Raw genomic sequence first — 20,033 nt, forward strand, 5'->3', positions numbered from 1 at the left:
CAATATAAACTGATTCCAGCTTAGGGAAAAAAACTTTTTGGCAAGCTCCTAATAGGTTTCTTTGTTTACTTGATTCCTCTGAATCTGAAGAAATTATTTCCTCCCATTCATTGCAATAGCTTATACATACTTGCATCAACTCTGGAAGGGTAGTGACAATCTTTGCTGAAAAGATTTTTTTCAATTTGTTGCATCTGTTGACCACTATATTCTGCAGCACAGGGAAACAACTTTGTTGGGAAGGATCATATAGGTTTCTTAGTTGTCCTATTTCCACAGAATCTAGAGAAACTATTTCCTCCAGTTCATTGCAGTTGTCGATACTCAGATACTCCAACCTTGGCAGTCTAGAAATTAAGGTTGTGGAAAAAATTGCTTTCAATTTGTTGCAACATTTTATAACAATCTCGAACAGTTTGGGGAAATAAACTTGTAGGAAAGGGGTGAGTTGGTTGGTGCATTGCCTTGCTTCCTTTGAATCCAAGGAAATTATATCCTCCAATTCACTGCAGTCCTTTACAAATAGTTTCTCCAACATTGGCAGTCTTCTAACAGTTGTTGAAGAGAAAATTGCTTTCAATCTGTTGCAGCCTTCAATCTCAATCTTTCTCAGACTAGGAAAACAAATAACAGAAACATCTCTAAGTTCACTTTCTTCCTCTGAATCTAAGGAAATGATTTCCTCCCATTCATTGCAATCCTTTACAATCAATTGTTCCAACATTGGTACGATATTAACAATTACCATGTAAAACATTCTTTTAAATTTGGAACATCTTTCGATACTAATATTTTCCAGTTTTGGAAAGAAAACTTGTTGGGAAGGAGCATATGAGTTTCTAAGTCCTCTAGCTTCATCTGAATCCAAAGAAATTATTTCCTCAAAGTCATTGCAGTCCTTTACAATCAGTTGCTCCAACTCCGGTAGGCTTGAGACAATGGTTGTAGAAAAGATTGCTTTCAATTTGTTGCATTTCTCGACTTCAATCTTCCTCAATTTGGGAAAACAAACTAATCTTCCTCAATTTGGGAAAACAAACTTCTTGGGAAGAAGTAGAAAGGAATCTATACTGTCTTTCTTCCTCTGAATCTGAAGAAACTATGCCCTCCCACTCATCGCAGTTCTTTACAACTATTTGTTCCAACTCCGGAAGGCTTGTAACAATGTTTGTAAAGAAAATTGTTTTAAGCCTTTTGCAATTTTCAATTTCAATTTTCTGCAGTTTGGTGAAACAAATTTGTTTGGAAGGAGCATATTGTTTTGCTTGCTCTAAACCTAAGGACATTATTTTCACCCATTCTTCGCAACCCCTTACAGTCAACACAAGCAACTCTGAAAGGGTTGAAACAATTTCCATGATGAAGATTGTTTTTAATGAGTTGCATCTTTCAATCTGGACGTTTCCAAGTTTGGGGAAACAGTCTTCTTGATTGTAAAGAGGATGCAGATTTCTAAATTGTCCTGCTTGATCTGAATCTAGAGAAATTATTTCCTCCCATGTGTTGCAGTCCTTTACAATTAGCTGTTGCAACGTTGGTAGACTTGTAACGGTGGTAGCAGAGAAGAATGTTTTCAGTTTGCTGCAATTCTCAATGCTAATCCTCCATAGTTTGGGGAAAAATTGTGGGAAAGGAGCATTTACATTTCTATGCTTCTGTGTTTCCTCGGAATCTGAAGAAATTATTACCTCTAAGTTGTTGCAGTTGCATATAGACAACTGTGTCAACTCTGATAGGCTTGAAACAATGGTTGAAAAGAAAATTGATTTCAATTTGTTGCATCTTTCTATCTCAACCATCCACAATTTGGGGAAAGAAACTTTTTGAGATTGAAAAGGTAGATTTGCCAATTGTCTAGCTTCCTCTGAAGAAACAATTTCTACCAATTCATTGCAATCTTGTACAGACAGCTCTCTCAACTCTGGGAGGCTTGAAACCATGCTAGGGAAGAAGATTTTTCTCAATTTGATGCATCCTTTGATTAAGATTTTCCTCAGTTTGGGAAAAACTGGCTGGGAAGGGGCATACAAGTATCTAAGTTGACCTGCATCCTTCCAATCCAAGCAAATTATTTCCTCCAATTCATTGCATTCATAGGTACTTGTCAAGCCCTCTTGAACATCAATTGATTCAGAAGTTTCTAGTCTAAATAATGCCAATTCCCAGTTGGTAAAAGTCTTTCCCTTCAAAGTTCTTGCCACTGCCACAATGGTAACTAGCAGTCCTTTGCATTTGTCAAAGACTCTCTTAGCCACCTCTCTCAATTCTTCTGGAGAATCATCATGTATTTGTGCACGCTGCTTGAACAAATCCCAACCTTCATCTTCATCTAACAAAGAGAGTTCAATCACTGTTTGGCAGTTCATTGAGGTGCAAACTTCTTGGTTACGGGTGGTAAGGAGGACGCAACATCTCTTCTCATTCTCATTCAATGGAATCCCAATAGCTTCCAAGTCCAGCTTCTCCCATACACCATCCAAGATGATGAGAATCTTCTCAGTTTTTAACCTGTGAGATAACCGTAGTGCCCTGCCAAGTTCTGTCTCTTCCATCAATGAAAAGCTCAAGTGATCAGCAATTTGACCTTGAATATCTCTCAATTTGACATCTTGAGACACAATTGTCATAACCACATTGTCAAAAAGCTTTGACTCCTCTAATTGCTTCCCCACCACTCTTGCTAAAGTGCTTTTACCTGAACCTTCCACACCAACCATTCCAATCACATTGCTCCTCTCATCTTGGATTGCATGCAGTAGCTCTTCATAAACTGGCTTCCTAGAATCCAATGCCACAAAGTCTTTGGGAAAGAAGTAATTCATGCTTGAGAGTTTAATGGGGTGTGAAAATGGCTCAAATTTGTTATTGTTGTTCACCACATTCATTTGCAGCGTCATGCATATTACCTCTTTTGCTAGAGAATACTTAAATGTCATGTTCAAACAGCATTCACTTTCCTCCACCCTTTCTTCCAGCCCCTGCACATCTTCCAGAACCCTTTCCACATCTTTCAGCCACTCTTCAACTGGTTGCACAATCTTCTCTGCATTTGTCGTGGCTTCTTTAACACGTTCTCTCATGTGCTGCAATGACTTCTCCAACTCTCTCTTTGATTTTTGAAGTTCAACAACAGACTTCTTGAAATAGAATAAACATCGAGCACGACCTATAATTGCATCCACCACACGCTCTATTAATGTTGACGCCACAGCTGTGCCTATTTCAGCCATTTTCCTGCAATAAAAGGCTCCCAGATTTATATTTTTCAGCATTACGTAAGCCTTCATAGGTTTTTATGATAAAAAGTCTCGGTAAAAGTCATGAACATCCTCTCTCTCTTTATATTATTTTACTATTATAGCAATGAAATAATGGCAAAGTAATGTTTAAAATGAACTTACTGAAAAACTACAAACTGTTCAATGTGTGGATTTTCTCATACAATATCTTTCTAGTGATTATACATACTCTTGAACAGCTGTTCTTGACATGCTAAAATATGGTCTTGCTATGATGATAATGAAGAAAACAATGACAAAATTAGCAAATCTCTTCAGTTTCGGCCAAATAGCTATCCTTCTTTTCTTAAGCTTAGTTAAAGTCATGTTGCAAATTTTTTTTCTTGATAATCACTTCCAAAAGCAAAGAGCCTAAATGCTATTAATCGGTGGCTGATATTAATTGTACCAATGATTTACAATGGGATTTTTTAACTTTTTTTTTGGTTGATGCAAGTTAGACAACCCCATAAAGGAAAAGTACCAGTTGATTACCAAAAGACTCCCAGTTAATACAGGGTTTTATTATTCACGTAATGGTATGAACTATATTTATGCATACTGCAACTGATTTTTGTATTTGCACATTAAAACAACAGCTATGACATACTGAAGATTATGCCAGAAAGGGAATATTCGAAGCAATGATTTCAATCAACAGCATCAAACATTAGGAAAGTAGCAACTGCCTGAATGTTAAGAGGTCACCAAATTATAAATTTCAAGAAAAAAATATTTGAGCTCAAACAAATTTCTGATTTCAATATTTTAGGAAAAACATTTCAAGAATGAAAGTAACAGTGCCAACAGCCAAGTGATTTCGGAAAGATAATGCATGTTCCTTTGATTTCCACTACTAAATATACATTATTTACCAAAAGACAGAATCCAAGAGAGTAAAACAGATTCCTAAATGCTGTTTTCGGTTCTATCTTTTGACATTAAATCCTACCAAAAAGAAGTCAACTGCGTATTGCAGATAGGAGGCAGTGCAACATGCAATGAATGAGGATGAAACAAACCTTGGATTAAGATTACAGATGGACCCAAATTCCCTGAACAACTGTTGCAAGTTTCTTCCTTTATCAGGCTTAGGTTTCAGAATGAACAAAAGGCTTTGAGGGAGGCTACTATTGACAAAGGTTTACTCATCAATGGGCAAAAACTTGGTATCAGTTGACGAAGACTTGACCTTTAGGGGCACTCATGTCTGATGATTGTGGGCACTAAAGTGTCCTTCACTTCTCTAATAAAAAAAATTAACAATAACTTAGTACAAAAAAGAGTTTAATGACTATTTAATATATGTGTAAGACTACATTATCGTCCAATCATAAGTTACCCTTTTCATGAGTCAACAAGCTTAACATCCATAATTGTTCAAGATGAACTGCATAGTAAAATTGTTTTACATTGCTACTGTATTGTCTATTTTCTCATAAAAGTGTTTATTTTCATTATTTTGTTCTGTAAGAGAATTAATAAAATTACAACTAGTAGGTTTGAAAAGTTCATTAACTTTTACTGTATATTGTTACTCAGTGGTAATAACTTTTGATTGGTTTGTAGTGAATTTTTCTTACACTTTACCATATTAAATCGTTCGAATCTTAAAAGAGTTAATTATCTCTTAAAACTAAGTTGCAATTAGACACAGAAGGCATGAACTATCATCATCAACAATATGAAAGTCACGAGGTTTCAATTAACATGGATATGAAGCTCGGACACCTCTTCTATACGAGGTGTCATGTGCCTGATATTATTGGATACCAACACATGTATGACACAGTGCCACATGCTTAGGTGAAATGTCTAATTCAAAACAATCTTTTTTATCTCTCCTATCATTTTCTCACAACTTTAATATAATATTAATAACAATAAATACAATAGTTTTAAGAAAATCATAAATTTATTGTATAAGTTCGTATTATAATTATAAAAATAAATAACGAATATATATATATATATATATATTTAAGAATCTAGAAAATAAAGTATTAGAGTAGATCGGTGTATTAAAATAATGAGACGAGCAATTTTATTTTAAAATAATCTTATAATATAAATAGAACTTTTTTGTTCATTATCTAAATACAATTCATCTCTCTAGAACACTATTCCTCAGAGTTCTCTGACATCTCTCTAGAATTTCTCTCAATTGAGTTGTTTGATTGACGATCAGGAGGTGCCAAGACGTTCTATCTGGTAGAGGGCTACACAACTAACCGATCAGTTTCTTGATTCTATCTGGTAAGCTGTTTTCCCCTTTTCACCGCATGTTCTTGAGTCGGGATCATGCAAATTCTTCTGTTGCATGTGTCTTGTAGTTTTCATCTAAAATTCCTAATTCAATTCAAGCTCTAAGAGCTGTTCTCTATCACTAATTGGTGAGTTGTAGGTTTATGTTGAGTTTCCTTGCGGTGTAAGGTATTGTTTGAATGATTCCGTGAGCTGGGCACTTTATCTCTAAGGTAAGGGGAGCTAGATACTTTCTTTAAATTAGTTGTATGACATGTGTGTATGCTGAATTCTGTGTTATTATGTTGTTTGGGTCACATTATAGGTTTTGAGTAGATGTAATTGTATGTACTGGAATGTAAACTGTGAAATTGTGGAATGATGCTTGTGAACTGATTTTGGATGTGATGTACACTACAATTGAGTATGTTAGATGACTGTAATTTGTTATAATAGTCATTTTAGTAAGTTAAGTGAATTGGGTAGTGTTTTGGGTCATTTTAGAGGAAGTGAGGTAGTGAAATTGAGAACTAGAGGTCAAGGGCTCCTTTGGTCTATTGAGGCAGTTTAAGTAAGTTATATGTGACTTGTTTGAGTCATCAAAATGGTCAAAAACAGGTTCAAAGTGGTAGATTGAGATTTGGGTCCCTGGGTTGACGAATTTGATGTTTTAGAGTAGGAATTGGTTCATAAACACTTTAGATTGATGTTAGAAAGGTTTAGAATCACTTAGACAAGTCTAATTAAGTATATAACACAATCTAGGAGTGTTACAAGTTGGGAAAATAGTTAGAATTGGTAATTGGTGGTTGAGTTGCATAATTATGCAGAATTTCATTCTGCAGACTCGTTGAGCGAATGGATTCGCACAGCGAGTCACCCTGGCGAAATGTTCTCTGCCAGGGCATTTGCACAGCGAACTAGTGCGCTATGCGAATGACTGTAGAGAGTTGCTCACTGTTTGGGGCACTCACACAACGAGTTGGTGCGTTGTGCGAGTGATTGAAGAGGGTTGCTCTCTGTCTGATGATTCGCATAGCGAATCTAGCTACTGTGCGACTGGTGGTGGTCTGGGATAAATGCTAGATTAATTCGAATAGTGAATGGGTGCACTTTGCGAGTGTTTGGGGAGTATGAGCCACTGTTTGGGGCTCTCGCATAGCGATTTGGGGCGCTATGCGAGGACTGAAGGTCTGGAACCTCTGCGAGTTTATTCGCACAGCGAGTTTAGTCGTTGTGTGAATGGTTGTGTAGTTTGAGTCTCTGTTTGAGGATTCGCACAACGAGTTTGGGTCACTGTGCGAGACACCTCCATTTTCGCTCGGCGATCTTGCGTAGAGCGAATAGCCTACGTTCTTTGGTCTATTCTTTCTTTCTCTGTTCTTGTGTGATTTAAATCTAGTATTGGACTGAGTGTTTGAGTATGTATGAATGTGTAATGAAGTAATGAATTGACTATGTTATGTATCATGTATCAAGGTGAAAGTAAAGTTCCAAAGTAGAATCTCTTGGTGAGATTTCAAGTGTATTTTAGAATGAAAGCAGGAGCTCAGCCTTGGGGGTTATCCTGAAACTCCAATGGTCTTTCATTCTCACCTAGAGAAGATTGAACCATGTCGTGAGGAGTAGCAGGAAGTCTTAGTCTTGGAGGCTTCCAGTATGCTCCAAGGCATGGTACACACTAACCTCGTGAGTGTGGTAGGGTGAAACCCATTGGCAACGACTTTGCAAAGCAGTAGAATCCACCACGCCAACCTGCCATAGCTCGGCAATCATCCTAAGTTCGAACGGTCTAATTCAATGTAGTGTCATGCATACAGAGTTGGTGATATTTATATATGAGTGGATATGATTGTGTGAACTGTAGTTAATAAATATATGATTGCTCTTTTGTTTAAACTAACTTACATTGTTGCTTGTTATCTGTGTTTTGTATGTGTTGGTGTTTCTTTCTTTGCAATGATCATCTTGTGGGTGTGAGAAAAGGGAGATGAGGTGTCCCTTGAGAAGGCATTGGATGAAGATGACGCGACAGCTTAAACCAGTTGTTTTTAGCATTGTATATAGTTTTGTTGTAGTCGGTTTGTATATAAAGTTTTAAATTCTATGGTTATTTTGGGATAACTGTAAAAGATAATACTTTACATTATAGCGGTTTAATTGATTCGGAGGTCCCCATTTGTGCAGTTTTGCGTCAATTAGGTCCCTGTATTTTGAAGTAGCTCAATTTGGTCCCAATTTATGAAAAATTGAAGCAATACAGTCCCTGTCGTTAAATTTTGTGGACGACATCAAAATTGTTGCCTGGTGGCTAGCTAAGGTGGCATTTCATTTGAAAAGTACGTGACACGTGTCATCCCCTTCCCCACCCAAAATTAGGGTTTGCCAGATTGGGGAAAAAGAACTTGCGCCTTTGTGAATCCGAGAGCTAAACATTGCTCCTTCTCAGCTTAATCCTAACGGTTGGGCATTCGTACAAGCCTTTGTGACGTTGTGCTCTACTAAGGGAATTACCCCTACCGTTCCAGTATTTCTTCATTAATTTAACGTTCTTCCAAGATCGCTACCTGTTCAAACCATACTTAGAGTCATTCAAAACTTCAAGTCGAGATACTTTGAAATAATAATAAGGGAATCGGGTCGGTCCGAGTTCCACGATGAAGCGGGCATCCCTCTCTTCCCCTTTTATTGGACGAGGAACCCTCGTAAAATAAACGCTTAGGCGGTTGGCCGGATGACCCCTGATGAGATGGAAGTCGTGAGGATAATAAACAACCTGCCCCGCCACCTAAATGCCCGCGACTTTGTTGAGTGTTTGAATTATGAGGACTTTGATCAAATAGCGTTCGGTATGGTGTTTTCCATTGGTTTGTTTGGTATTTTGTTGTTTAACTTAACTAAATTTCTGATTTCTTTTCAGGATACATGTCGTTGTCGGAGCCACGTAAGACCAGTTTCATGTCCTCCCAAAAACGTACAAGGGAGACCAGTTCCAGGGCTCGGGATCCCCGATTGGCCTCTTTTAGCCATGCGACTGCCACTGCTAGAAGTCGATCGGTGGTTATGCCAATTTCTAAGGTGACGATGGTCGAGGCTCCTCAGCAAACATTGACTACTAATCTAGAGCAGTCTTTTTGAAGCTGTTGTTGCTGCCACGACCATTCCATTATCAGAGAGGAAAAGGAAAAGCAAAGAGGGGGAGAAATCTTCCTCTAAAAGGAGTCGTAGGGAGAAAGTGTGTCACGTCCTATTCTGGCCGATGTTTTTGACCTTGAGTTCCATATTGGCTCTCGTGTCAATTTTCACATAAGTTCCTCCCAACGAGCAATGGTCGAACTGATATCCGAGGGGGATATTATCAATGCCGCTTTGGAGTTGACCACCCGGGGGGCGATGCTAACATGGTTGGAGGTGTCTTCAGCCTTTACCACCAACTGCCTACTCATGGCGGCACTCTCTGCTGGAGCAGACTTGGCCCCATTCGCCCCAACTTCAAGCTCGGTCGGCTTCCATGTCTCATTCGAGATACCACTGTGTTCGGTTGTTTCCCCCTAGACGGCTTTGTCACGCTCTTCATCAGCCTTCTCTCCCGCTTCGGTGTCCTTCCCCTTAGCAATCCAGGTTGAGCACTCAGCCCGGACAGCTGCCAATTCCGCCTCGTGACGCTACTGCATTTCTTCCATTTTTTGTTGTAACATCTTGATCATCTTGGTTGGGTCCTCAACGCTCATATTCCTCGTGGTCACTGTTGGCTCTTCTAAGTCACTCGGCCCCACGGTGGGTGCCAAAATGTTCCGGGATGGGTTTGAGTCACTTCTAATACCTACACAATTTATGCTCTAGGATTAATTGGTCTTCAATCCAAGCCTTTGTCCTCGCCTGGCCGTTCGGAGGTGTACCTGTTAAAGGTTTTCTGATGCCAAAGTCAGTAAACAGTCCGTTCGACAGTTCAATGTAACAATAATAAATGCACAGTAAATGTGATAACCTACCTCTTACCTTTGACGTGTATTTATATTTTTTGGCGCAGGCCTAGAATTAACGATACCTTAATCCGGTCCAATTATGATCCATTATCCTTAACGATGGTTTGCCCTAATCTATGAAAGTTATTTGTCATCGGCCGGTCGTCCCTAACGGTCGTTAGGAGCCCTCTTTTATTGGTCGTCCGATAATCCAGTACAGTAGTCTTCTTATTTGTAAATATAAAATTCTATTGGTATAAAAGTTAAGTTTAGAATATTATGTATACGAATAACTACTAAACTTGAATGTGAAATGTCAATTTTGGAAACTTGTTGAAAAACTAAGTTTGAGTATTATGAAAATGATGTAAAACTTTAAAAACGAAGAACGTTATTTGTCATAAAAATTCATAAGTTTTTGTATAAGATGATGTTTACTTATATTTAAGTATAACTCGATGTTATGATTGAATGCATAACATAATTGGATGCTTAAACTTGGTAATTAGAATGTACAACATAGTTGGATGCTTATGTTTCATAAGGTGTGAGACGTGTATAAGTATATAAAGAGGATGAATTGCATTTAGAAAATTGCATTTCATGTTTATGCAAATAGGCATTGAGACAAAAATTCAATTTAATAACATGTTAACTTTAGAATACGGAATAAATAGAGTTTGACAATTTTTCTCAAAAAGGACAATAAAAAATCATTTGGTAGAATATCTAATGGATTGGATATTATACTTTAAAAGGACTTTTAATAAAAATAATTTTCATATACTTTAAACAAAAATACTCGTTTTTATATTAGTTCATTTAACTTGAGTCTTCTTTAATGAACTCTTGAAGAGTTATATTATGACCAAGCTTAATTAAAATAAGTAGTTGTCATCTTTATATTTTTTTTATTTCTCATTTTAAACTAATGTTACATAATTTTTTTTCACTTTTCAATTTTAAAATTTTTTGATTATGTAGGAAAATATTACGTACTTCAAATTATCAGGTGATTTTATTATAATTTAAACTACTTCAAACATTAAAAATAACTAACTAAATATTAAAAATATAAAAATAATAAAAACATGTATTATCTATTCTATTATATGAAGAGATTTCCTTGTTGGGACAAAATCGTCTAGGAATCATTTATTTTGAAGTTTAATAAAATTGTATATTGAAATAAATGTTTATAAAAAAGCTTGTCTAGGATAATTTGCTAAATTCTATAATAAATGGACTATCCTATATGCTATAATAAATTGACTATCATAAAAGTTATAGTAAAACACACTATCATAAAACCTATAGTAAACAAATTATCCTAAATGCCATAGTAAATAAACTATCTTAAACAGTGTAAATAAACCGTCTAAGTGTTTAAATCCTATGTACGAATAATCATTTTTGTTTTATATATCTTATTAAGGACAAAGTGTTTTATTCAAAGTTATGTACTGATTCATAAAACATTAAGAGATACAAACATCGTTGTTTTCTGTCTCACCATTCGTACAACAACACAGTTTTTTTGCCTACGAAGCACAATAGCATCTTGCAATGTACAAAAGGATATAACAACTCTATCAAAGTCAATGTTCCCGTGTAATGGATTTTTTTAAGTTCTTTATAAATTGAAGACTACAAGAAGAGAAGAACAACTTCCTCTGATTTTGCATCGTTTAGCTTTAAGAATACTTCTTTATAACAAATTTTTTAGATTTATATTATTTTGATCATATTGTCTCTAAGTGAGTTATTCATTTATACTTATTTTAAAAACGTTTATTTGATTTTGGATAATTAAGAGCGATTCAAAACACTCGGTTTGTTTAATTCAGGGGAGTTAAACATTATTTAGCCAAATGAATTATTATAAACCAAAAGTGCTAAAACTCGTTTGTAACTTCTTAAAATTAGTGGAACCTTTTAAGAATGCTTAAAGGAAAACTGGACATAATTCAGGTTAAATGAATCAATATAAAAAGAATTTTTATCTCTTCTTTCTTTTCACTGTGCTTGTAAACGCTCTTAAAAAGTGTTCAATATTGTCTACATGAGAATTTAATCCCTGCAAACAATGTCTAATACAATTTATTTTACTCATTTTAGTGTTTTTTTTTAAATTTAATAATTTTTTATTTACTATTTGTTTCTCTAAAATCTAACTATTTATAATAAAAAGGTTAACTAAAAAACTAAGAATTTATTTTTATTATCATAAAAAATAGAACCTAGAAATTAAATAAATTATAAATTATATGGTAGAAACTAGCTGAAAATTTATAGTTTGAAACTTAAATTAGAAGTTCCCAATATAAGTTTTCTAGATAAATTTATCCAACACATTTAATAATTAACTTAATAATCTTACCAAATATATTTTTAAAATTATTCAATAGAACTAATGGATAAATTAGTTGATAATATAACATGACATAAAGGAATATAATTATATAATCTTTACTATATAAACAAAATTTGTGTTTCTAGATAAAATATATTATGTGTAATTTTAATTTATCAACATTGAAGAGATGACAAGAGTACTAATATATGAGTGAGAAAAAAGGTATTAATCTCAATAAATTTGAAAATAGATAAAAACAAATAAAAAATAATGAAAAACATATTAAAATATAATGAATTACTTTAATATAATTTATCAAATACTTTTATATTGATCAAGTTAACTTATAAATTAAGTGTATTTTAATATACTTATTAATTGAATAATTTCCTTAAAATAATTTGATTATTTTAATTAATATTTCATAATTTTTGTACTAAGTTACTTTTATTTAATAATAAGAATTAATAAAGTACTAAAAAAGATTTAGCAATGACACATTATTTATAGAAACTAAAATTAAAAAATTACTTGAACTTAAAGTATATTTGAACTAATTATTTTATACTAACTTTAAATTTTATAAGGAAAGGAGAAGAAAATAATAATAGTAATTGTTTCGGTTGTAGGGGTTGAGTCGTCTGATACTTCCACGTTTTCCTCTTCCTGTTTCTCCACCATCCGGTCTTCCTGTTTCTCCACCGTCCGGTCTCGCTTCTATGCGGGTGGGAGACCTGCGAAAGATTCTCCGATGCCAAAGTCAGTTTTAGAACAGTGGCGTTTTCAATAGAACAGTAATGAATGCTCAATAAAACCACTCACCTTTGACCTATATTTATAGTTTTTGTTATGGGCTTGGGATTAATGAAAAGTTAATCACGGCTCAACTTTGGCCCAATAGCTTTTAGCAGCTACTTACCTTAATCTTAATCTTAATCTGGTCAATTGGCAGTAGGGTCGGTCGGCCTTCTGATATTTGGTCTTACAGCCAGCCGGCTCATATGAGTTTTTGTTCGACCGGACGACGAGTGACAAGGTCGCGTGATTGGATAATCATGGTCATACGGACGTCCGGTCTATACACTGCCCGGCCCTCCGGATGACGAGTGGCGAAGTCGCATGATTGGACAATCACGGCCATACAGACGTTCGGTCTGTACGCTGTTCAGTCCCTGGTACATTAATAATATATTTTTATATTAGACGTAATTTTTATATATTGAAATTATTAGTTGGAAAATATAATTATCATATATTGTAATTATCTTTAAAAGAATAACAGAACATGGATTTTTTATTGCTTTTATCTTTAGATGAAATTTCTGTTTATCTATACCTACAAAGGATTTTCTTTTCGGTATCTACATTTATTTTTTAATTAATTTTATTCTTTAAATAAAAGTTTTTTAAAATTAAAATAATTATTATTCTTTTAAATTTAACATAATTATTATTCTTTTAAATTTAACAATTTTTTTATTTGACTATTTTTTTTAATTATAAAACTACCTATAAATAAAAACTTTTACAACAAAATTATAGAAATTATTTAACTTAATTTTATAATTATAATAATAACAATAATATTTTATTATCTTTTACTATCATAAAAGTGGTCGACACATGTCATCAACTAGTAATTATTAAAAAAAGTTTATCTTTTTTATTATTATATCCAAATAAACATGGAGAAAATAACTTATAAGTTATCAGTAAAATATAATTAGTTTTAAATATAATACAATATTAAAAGTGAAATGAAAACGTAAAAATAGCCTATAAAGTTATTCTGTTTATATTAAATAATAAATCTTTTACTAAATTAAAATGTGTGTTGAAAAATTCTTGATTTGAAAAGTTTGTTAAGTTAATTATATTAATTCATATCTTTATTTTAACTTACTATATCAATGATAAAGATTAAGAAAATATTAAGAGATTTAAAATTTGAAATAGTTTGATATAAATTAAAGATATAAGATATTTATATCAGTAAAACATGTTTAAATAATCATGTAATGTATGTCATTTTAGAGAATTTGTCCTTGGACTGAAATTTCAAAGCTGTTAACTTTGTATATTTCGTGTTTTGATTCAAAGCCATCATCAAGCCCGAGAGAGAAGGAAGGAAGTAAGAACACTGACCCTCGGTCACGTTTCCGCCACCAAACCCCACAAATACAGTATTCTTCTCATCTAATTTTTTTATTATTTATACGCAACAACACCAGAAGCCAACATCATTTGACCAAAAACACATTGCTTTTTTGCATTTTCCAATTCGTTGGAAGGTAAGATTCCAAGGAATCATTCCCTTTCCTTTTGTTTTTCTTCTATGCTTTTGAGTTTTGTCTTGAATTTTCTGTTAAAAATCTTTTTTTTTATATTGTAATTATTATTATTCTTGTTATTATTGTTTTGCAGTGTTTTGGTTTGACATAAGTTAGCCTTTCAAGATCTCAGAGGGGCAGAAGATCAAAGCCTGGACACACTCTCATAGATAAAGAGTGTCTCTGATTTGATCTTTGTTTCTTTTCTCCTTGAAAATTTTCAGCACCCCACAGGGTTCTGTCAGAAAAGTTTGAATTTTGAGCCTGCCCTTTACAATGATTTCTTCCTTGAGACAGCCTGTTGTGGGGATCAGTGGTTCTGATCTTCTTTTGAGGCAAAGACATGCAACCCCGGTTAAGGCACGGTCGTTTTTGCCTTGTTTGGCAAGGGAAAAGGGACAGGGATCTCTGGTTTCGGTGCATAAGCCACTGCACATTGCTTCTTCTCTTGGTGGTCGAAATTTTTCTTCAGTGAAGAGTGGTGGAAAGGGTGATTTGGTGAAGTGTGAGGCCTATGAGGCAGACAGATCAGAGGTTGAGGCTACAAACACACCATCAGAGGCTTCAAAGAAGGTGAAGATTGGCATATATTTTGCAACCTGGTGGGCTCTGAATGTGGTGTTTAATATTTATAACAAGAAGGTGTTGAATGCCTACCCCTTCCCGTGGCTGACTTCAACTCTCTCACTTGCATGTGGGTCTCTCATGATGTTGATCTCTTGGGCCACTGGGATTGCAGAAGCCCCCAAGACTGATCCTGAGTTTTGGAAGTCTTTGTTCCCTGTAAGTATCGATTTGGTTGTTTGTTTGTTTGTTTGTTTCTTGAGGAAAAAAATTGATGTAAGGAAGTGAAAGCTTTGTTTTGTTTGCTCATGTGTTTTTTGTTCTGGAAAAAAAATGTTTTTCTTTTTGACAATTTTGGATACATGTCTGGATGTCTATGTTGGTTAAATCCAGAAACGTACAAAGTAGAGAAAATTGAGTATGTTCTTATCAAACCTTGCGGCTGAATTGGACTGAATTAATTTTAAGATCTTTGGTTTATCAATTATAACAGTTTTCTAGTTTTGAAAAAGTGATTTTACTTTAGCTGGACAATCAGCAAATTTTCTTCATCCACCCTCCTTTATTTATTTATTTATTAATCATTTTGGAGGGATGGAGACCTTAGTTCTTGTTTTGTTTGTCCTTCAGGTTGCCGTTGCACATACAATAGGACATGTGGCAGCAACTGTTAGTATGTCAAAAGTTGCGGTATCATTTACACATATAATCAAGAGTGGTGAGCCTGCTTTTAGTGTTCTGGTTTCAAGATTTCTCTTGGGTGAGACTTTCCCCGTGCCAGTCTATCTGTCTTTACTTCCGATCATTGGTGGATGTGCACTTGCAGCCGTGACTGAACTCAATTTCAACATGATTGGTAATGAATTTTTCCTTTGAAGGATTTTGTTTATCCTTAAAATTGTTGTTAAGCACGGTAATAAGATGGAGATAAGATGATAAACTGATTTGGAATTTGACTAGAAAAAAGATAACCTGTCTGTGTTTAATTAAATTTGGTTATGTTTTAGCTATTACTTTTGTCTTTTAGTGTTAGTGAAACTGGCCTTTACTACACTTTGTTGTCTATTCTTGCTTGCTTGAGTTATCTCTCAAGCGCAAGGGTAATTTGTTTATGATTAACTTGAGTAATGGTGTAATTAGAGGTCTTCTATTTGAGCTGAAATGACCTTGTTGTAAAGTTTGCTGCAAGTAGCTCTTCACTCTTCTAACTTTATTTTCATCATTCTTTTTCAGGTTTCATGGGTGCTATGATATCGAATTTGGCATTTGTATTCCGTAATATCTTTTCAAAAAAGGGAATGAAGGGAAAGTCTGTCAGTGGAATGAATTACTATGCTTGTTTATCTATTTTGTCCCTTGCAATTCTCACACCCTTTGCAATTGCCGTGGAAGGACCACAGATGTGGATTGCGGGATGGAAAACATCGATCTCTCAGATTGGAAACCAACTCATATGGTAATTTCAAGAAGACTGCATACCGTAATGTTATCCCTTTTGTGTTGTTATCATGTTCACACTCATCTCTATTTCTATTCATCTCTATTTTCCATGCTCTAAGGTAATATGTTGAATTTTTCATAATATATGGTTAGTGTTCAAAGTTCATTTGTTTTTGAGTGAAATATTTAACAACAGTATGGGGGAAGGTGGTGTTCCTGGTCCCAATTCCTGACCATCAATCTGAAGATGACTTGAGTAGTTGGTAGTTATTTTCATCATCTTTATGGTTAATAAAATTGAATGTTTTGTAGCTGTTCGGGGTCAACTTGATAGTTTGTAATTTTGATGTGACTGGGATATTTGGATCTCTCCCAGTGTTGGAGATTCTGCATTAAATGCTTTATGCAGTTGGCTTGCATATTTATACCTTGGTTGAAAATATAAACTAACTTCAGAGATTCAATGTATATATAGAATGCATGAGAACATGTACTCTTGGATAGAAGACACCAATGTCAACTTCCTTAGTCTTCTCTGCCACTAATTGATGATCATGTCCCTATGCTAATTTAAGGCTTGTGGGTTGATAGATCCTCTGTGCTGGGCAATGTACTGATTATCAAATACCTGATTCTTTTTTTTTTGTGTGTTGTTATCTGAAGAACAGCTTACACCTTTTGTAAAGTTTAGTTTTAACATTTTAACGAAACATCTGACTTCAATTTCTTCATTCTGATTGAGCTGTCTCTTGTTTGTGCTCTTTGTCTTGTGATCATAAGCTTCTGCTCTCAATATTATGCCTAAATTTTTGGCTGGTAATTGTACACGACAGGTGGGTAGCAGCTCAAAGTGTATTCTATCACTTATACAATCAAGTGTCATACATGTCTCTAGATGAGATCTCTCCCTTGACATTTAGCATTGGAAACACCATGAAACGTATATCTGTCATAGTGTCTTCGATTATTATCTTCCACACTCCAGTTCAACCTGTTAATGCTCTTGGTGCCGCTATTGCTATCCTTGGAACCTTCTTATATTCACAGGTATTTTCTGTTCTTCACCTTTTAATGTTATGTTTATCATTGTTTATTAGGCAGGCGATATTTTTACCACCAAAAGAAAAATGTTATTTATATTTGAAACATCAAACACACACTGTGTTACCTATTATACTGGACCGAGGGTCCATTAGAGAGATAATGTGTTTAGGTTGATTGTTGATAGTCATTTATGTGAACTGGAACCCTTTGCATTGTTATTTTGTCTGATCTGCAAACTGTCAAATTTTAAAAGGGTTTTTGTGTCTGATTTGGTGAGAGTTTACCATGGAGAAAAAACATGGTTCATAGGGTGGAGTTGGTTATGAATGTTTTTACCTTCCAATCTAATGAATGATATTCTGCTGAAGTTAGGTGATCCAAGTTTTATTGGTGAGTAGCCTCTTAAATTGCCACCTAACTCCTTTGGTTCTTACATTGAACCTACCTATACAACTTCTTTTCAAAGTCAATTTTCAACATAAGTTAGCTTACCTTGTAGACTTACCAAAGTTGTCCACGCCATATACTTTTGCACATGCTTTTTGGTTCATACCTTCACAATGAGGCTTCTAATGAAAGCATCTTTGGCATGTTCCTTGAAAATGTCAGGTGGGTGGGAATCTTAGAAAATTGAGAAAAAAAAAGGTTAAAAACAAAAGAGAATAACAATCAGATTACCAGTTTCTTTAAGATAAACAAACATGTGGTTTTCTTTCTGAAATAATGATTTTGTTTGGTAGGTATACTTATTTCATATTCTTGTGTGTCCTGCAGGCAAAACAATAGATTTGGTGGACTAAGATTCCTCTATGGATTTGTTTGTTACCGTTCTTCATGCTCAACCAGGGGCAAGAAAGTTAAATTTGGAATGTGTCACTGCTGGATTTTTGCAAGACTAGGATGCTCTGGCTGTCAGTCCATCTGTAGATAGATATAATAATAAGGATGATGCTGCTGAGGAAACATTATTATAATACAGATTATTGTTATTATTAGGTAGAGTTTTTTTTTTTTTTTCAATTTCTGACATGCCTACGATTTGAAATAAATGTTTTTGAGAATAATCTCTCAAAACATTGTTTTCTGTAAGGAGCATGCAATAATGTGATGAATCCCATGATGAATTTGAGTGTCAGAATATATAAATGTTTGATGTTGTGAGTGAATATGGTCCTTCCATTTCTATGCCCTTTGACCCTTTCCATGTGATGGTTGTTTGCTTTCTGTAGTGAGAAAGTGACTCTTCACTTTTCTAAAGGACATGTTCTCATTCTTCATGTCTATGTTCATCGTTGATATTTGAAACCTAATTCATAGAATAATTAATCAGAGAATATTCGAGCATTGATTCCTTATGTGGGGTATATTTGGGGTTGTTAGGGATATATAGTGCTTCATTATTTCATCATCAATTATATTTCACAACTATATAATTTTTTTGTTTGTCTTTTTTACTTGTTTTTGATAATGGTGTAATTGGATCTTTTGAAGTTAATTTTTATCTAAAAAGTGAAAGTCGTTAGAATGTTCAATGAACTTAGTTGTTTAATTAATGATAAAGGAAAAATTACAATATGTTTATATATTAGTTTATTCTTTAATTTTTTATAGTTTCTTTTACAAAATTCGTGTTTAAAGGTCAAGTTTTATAAAAAAGTTAAAAAGAAAGTGTAAGGTAAAATAAATAAGGTGAGGTTAGTTAAGGTTTAAATGTTATTATTAAAACAGAATGGTAAGTTTCTTAAGTAGTTAATTAGAAACTGAAATCAGAGCCTAAATGATAAGATTAATGTGTTTTTTCAATTTGATATAACAATTCCACAGAAAGTAAAAAAATTTAGTTTAATAAAAAAATAAAACGTATTTATAATTTAAGTGTACTACAGTATAAGATACTTTTACACTGTAATTCAATAAGAATCAAAATTACTAGAAAATAATTCATATAATAACCTACAATTCATTGAAAATCGTAACGTTTTGTGCATAAATATTAAAATCACGAGACAATATAATTAACACTGTTTTCAGATAATATTTGGATAAAATATGTTTCTGTTGACTCTAAAATTTCTCAAATTCGGTTTTATTTTTCCAAAAGAAGCCTTATCTTATTTTCACTTTATCAAAATTATATAAAATTTAGTTCTTAAAGTGTATTTTTGATAGTTTATAACCATCATTAGAAACATTTTATAATAAAAATAAAGAAATTCCATATTAGAGAAGCAAAAGTAAGAGAGAAAAACTAAGGAGAGTAATGAGAGAGAGAGAAAGAGAGAGAGAGAGAGAGAGAGAGAGAGAGAGAGAGAGAGAGAGAGAGAGAGAGAGAGAGAGAGAGAGAGAGAGAGAGAGAGAGGTGAACCAGTTTAATGAGAGAATCTGTGAGCATACTTCACTGATGAAGTTGAGCTTCCATGTTGTTAATAATAATCTTATTGGAAAGCATTGAAGATAAGAAGAACAAGAAATGATGAACTAAAATACTATTTTGTTTGTTGCTGATAATGCTATTGTCATTGAAGCCTCTAATATAAGGATTTTCTGGATAAGATTTCATTCAATACAAAATTAAACTTGGACAAGAATGTCTTTCACCCTCTCAAATTCAACAACGGCTATTCATTCCTGTACCTCCACAATTAATAACTGCACCTCCACAATAATAGGAAAAATACTCAGAAGAGCTCGTTCTGAAAAATTTGTGGGAAGGAGAAAATGTAAAAAATCTCATTTTGAAAAGCTCTTTTCAAAACGCATTTCATGTACGAAATTTTCCGAAAATATTGTTTCAAAATCTTTTTCGTTATTT

At 34.0% G+C, this 20,033-nt stretch overlaps 2 protein-coding genes across 2 annotated transcripts; one reads left to right on the forward strand and one right to left on the reverse strand.

The window, feature by feature from the left end:
* Nucleotides 1-975: 975 nt before the first annotated feature.
* On the reverse strand, nucleotides 976-4,494 carry LOC108341086 (probable disease resistance protein At4g27220). The gene is made up of 2 exons (XM_017578705.2): nucleotides 4,301-4,494; nucleotides 976-3,234 (listed from the first exon to the last, which is right to left on the reverse strand). Exon 2 carries the CDS (start codon nucleotides 3,228-3,230, stop codon nucleotides 984-986), a length of 2,247 nt encoding a protein of 748 aa, XP_017434194.1. The 5' UTR covers nucleotides 3,231-3,234; nucleotides 4,301-4,494; the 3' UTR covers nucleotides 976-983.
* A 9,386-nt stretch (nucleotides 4,495-13,880) lies between these two features.
* On the forward strand, nucleotides 13,881-18,387 carry LOC108343297 (glucose-6-phosphate/phosphate translocator 1, chloroplastic). Its single transcript, XM_017581489.2, has 6 exons — nucleotides 13,881-14,134; nucleotides 14,268-14,956; nucleotides 15,368-15,593; nucleotides 15,971-16,193; nucleotides 17,011-17,224; nucleotides 17,996-18,387. Exons 2-6 carry the CDS (start codon nucleotides 14,450-14,452, stop codon nucleotides 18,005-18,007), a joined length of 1,182 nt encoding a protein of 393 aa, XP_017436978.1. The 5' UTR covers nucleotides 13,881-14,134; nucleotides 14,268-14,449; the 3' UTR covers nucleotides 18,008-18,387.
* The last annotated feature ends 1,646 nt before the right edge of the window (nucleotides 18,388-20,033 follow it).

The sequence above is a fragment of the Vigna angularis genome, chromosome 6 (genome assembly GCF_016808095.1).
Source record: "Vigna angularis cultivar LongXiaoDou No.4 chromosome 6, ASM1680809v1, whole genome shotgun sequence".
In the NCBI taxonomy this organism is placed as follows: domain Eukaryota; kingdom Viridiplantae; phylum Streptophyta; class Magnoliopsida; order Fabales; family Fabaceae; genus Vigna; species Vigna angularis.

Bases quoted from the DNA above. Each gene is read 5' to 3' on its own strand.
- LOC108341086 (XM_017578705.2), bottom strand. From the start codon at position 3,230: ATGGCTGAAATAGGCACAGCTGTGGCGTCAACATTAATAGAGCGTGTG.
- LOC108343297 (XM_017581489.2), top strand. From the start codon at position 14,450: ATGATTTCTTCCTTGAGACAGCCTGTTGTGGGGATCAGTGGTTCTGAT. The intron at 14,957-15,367 runs GTAAGTATCGAT...TTTGTCCTTCAG, and splicing joins TTTGGAAGTCTTTGTTCCCT to GTTGCCGTTGCACATACAAT. The intron at 15,594-15,970 runs GTAATGAATTTT...ATTCTTTTTCAG, and splicing joins ACTCAATTTCAACATGATTG to GTTTCATGGGTGCTATGATA.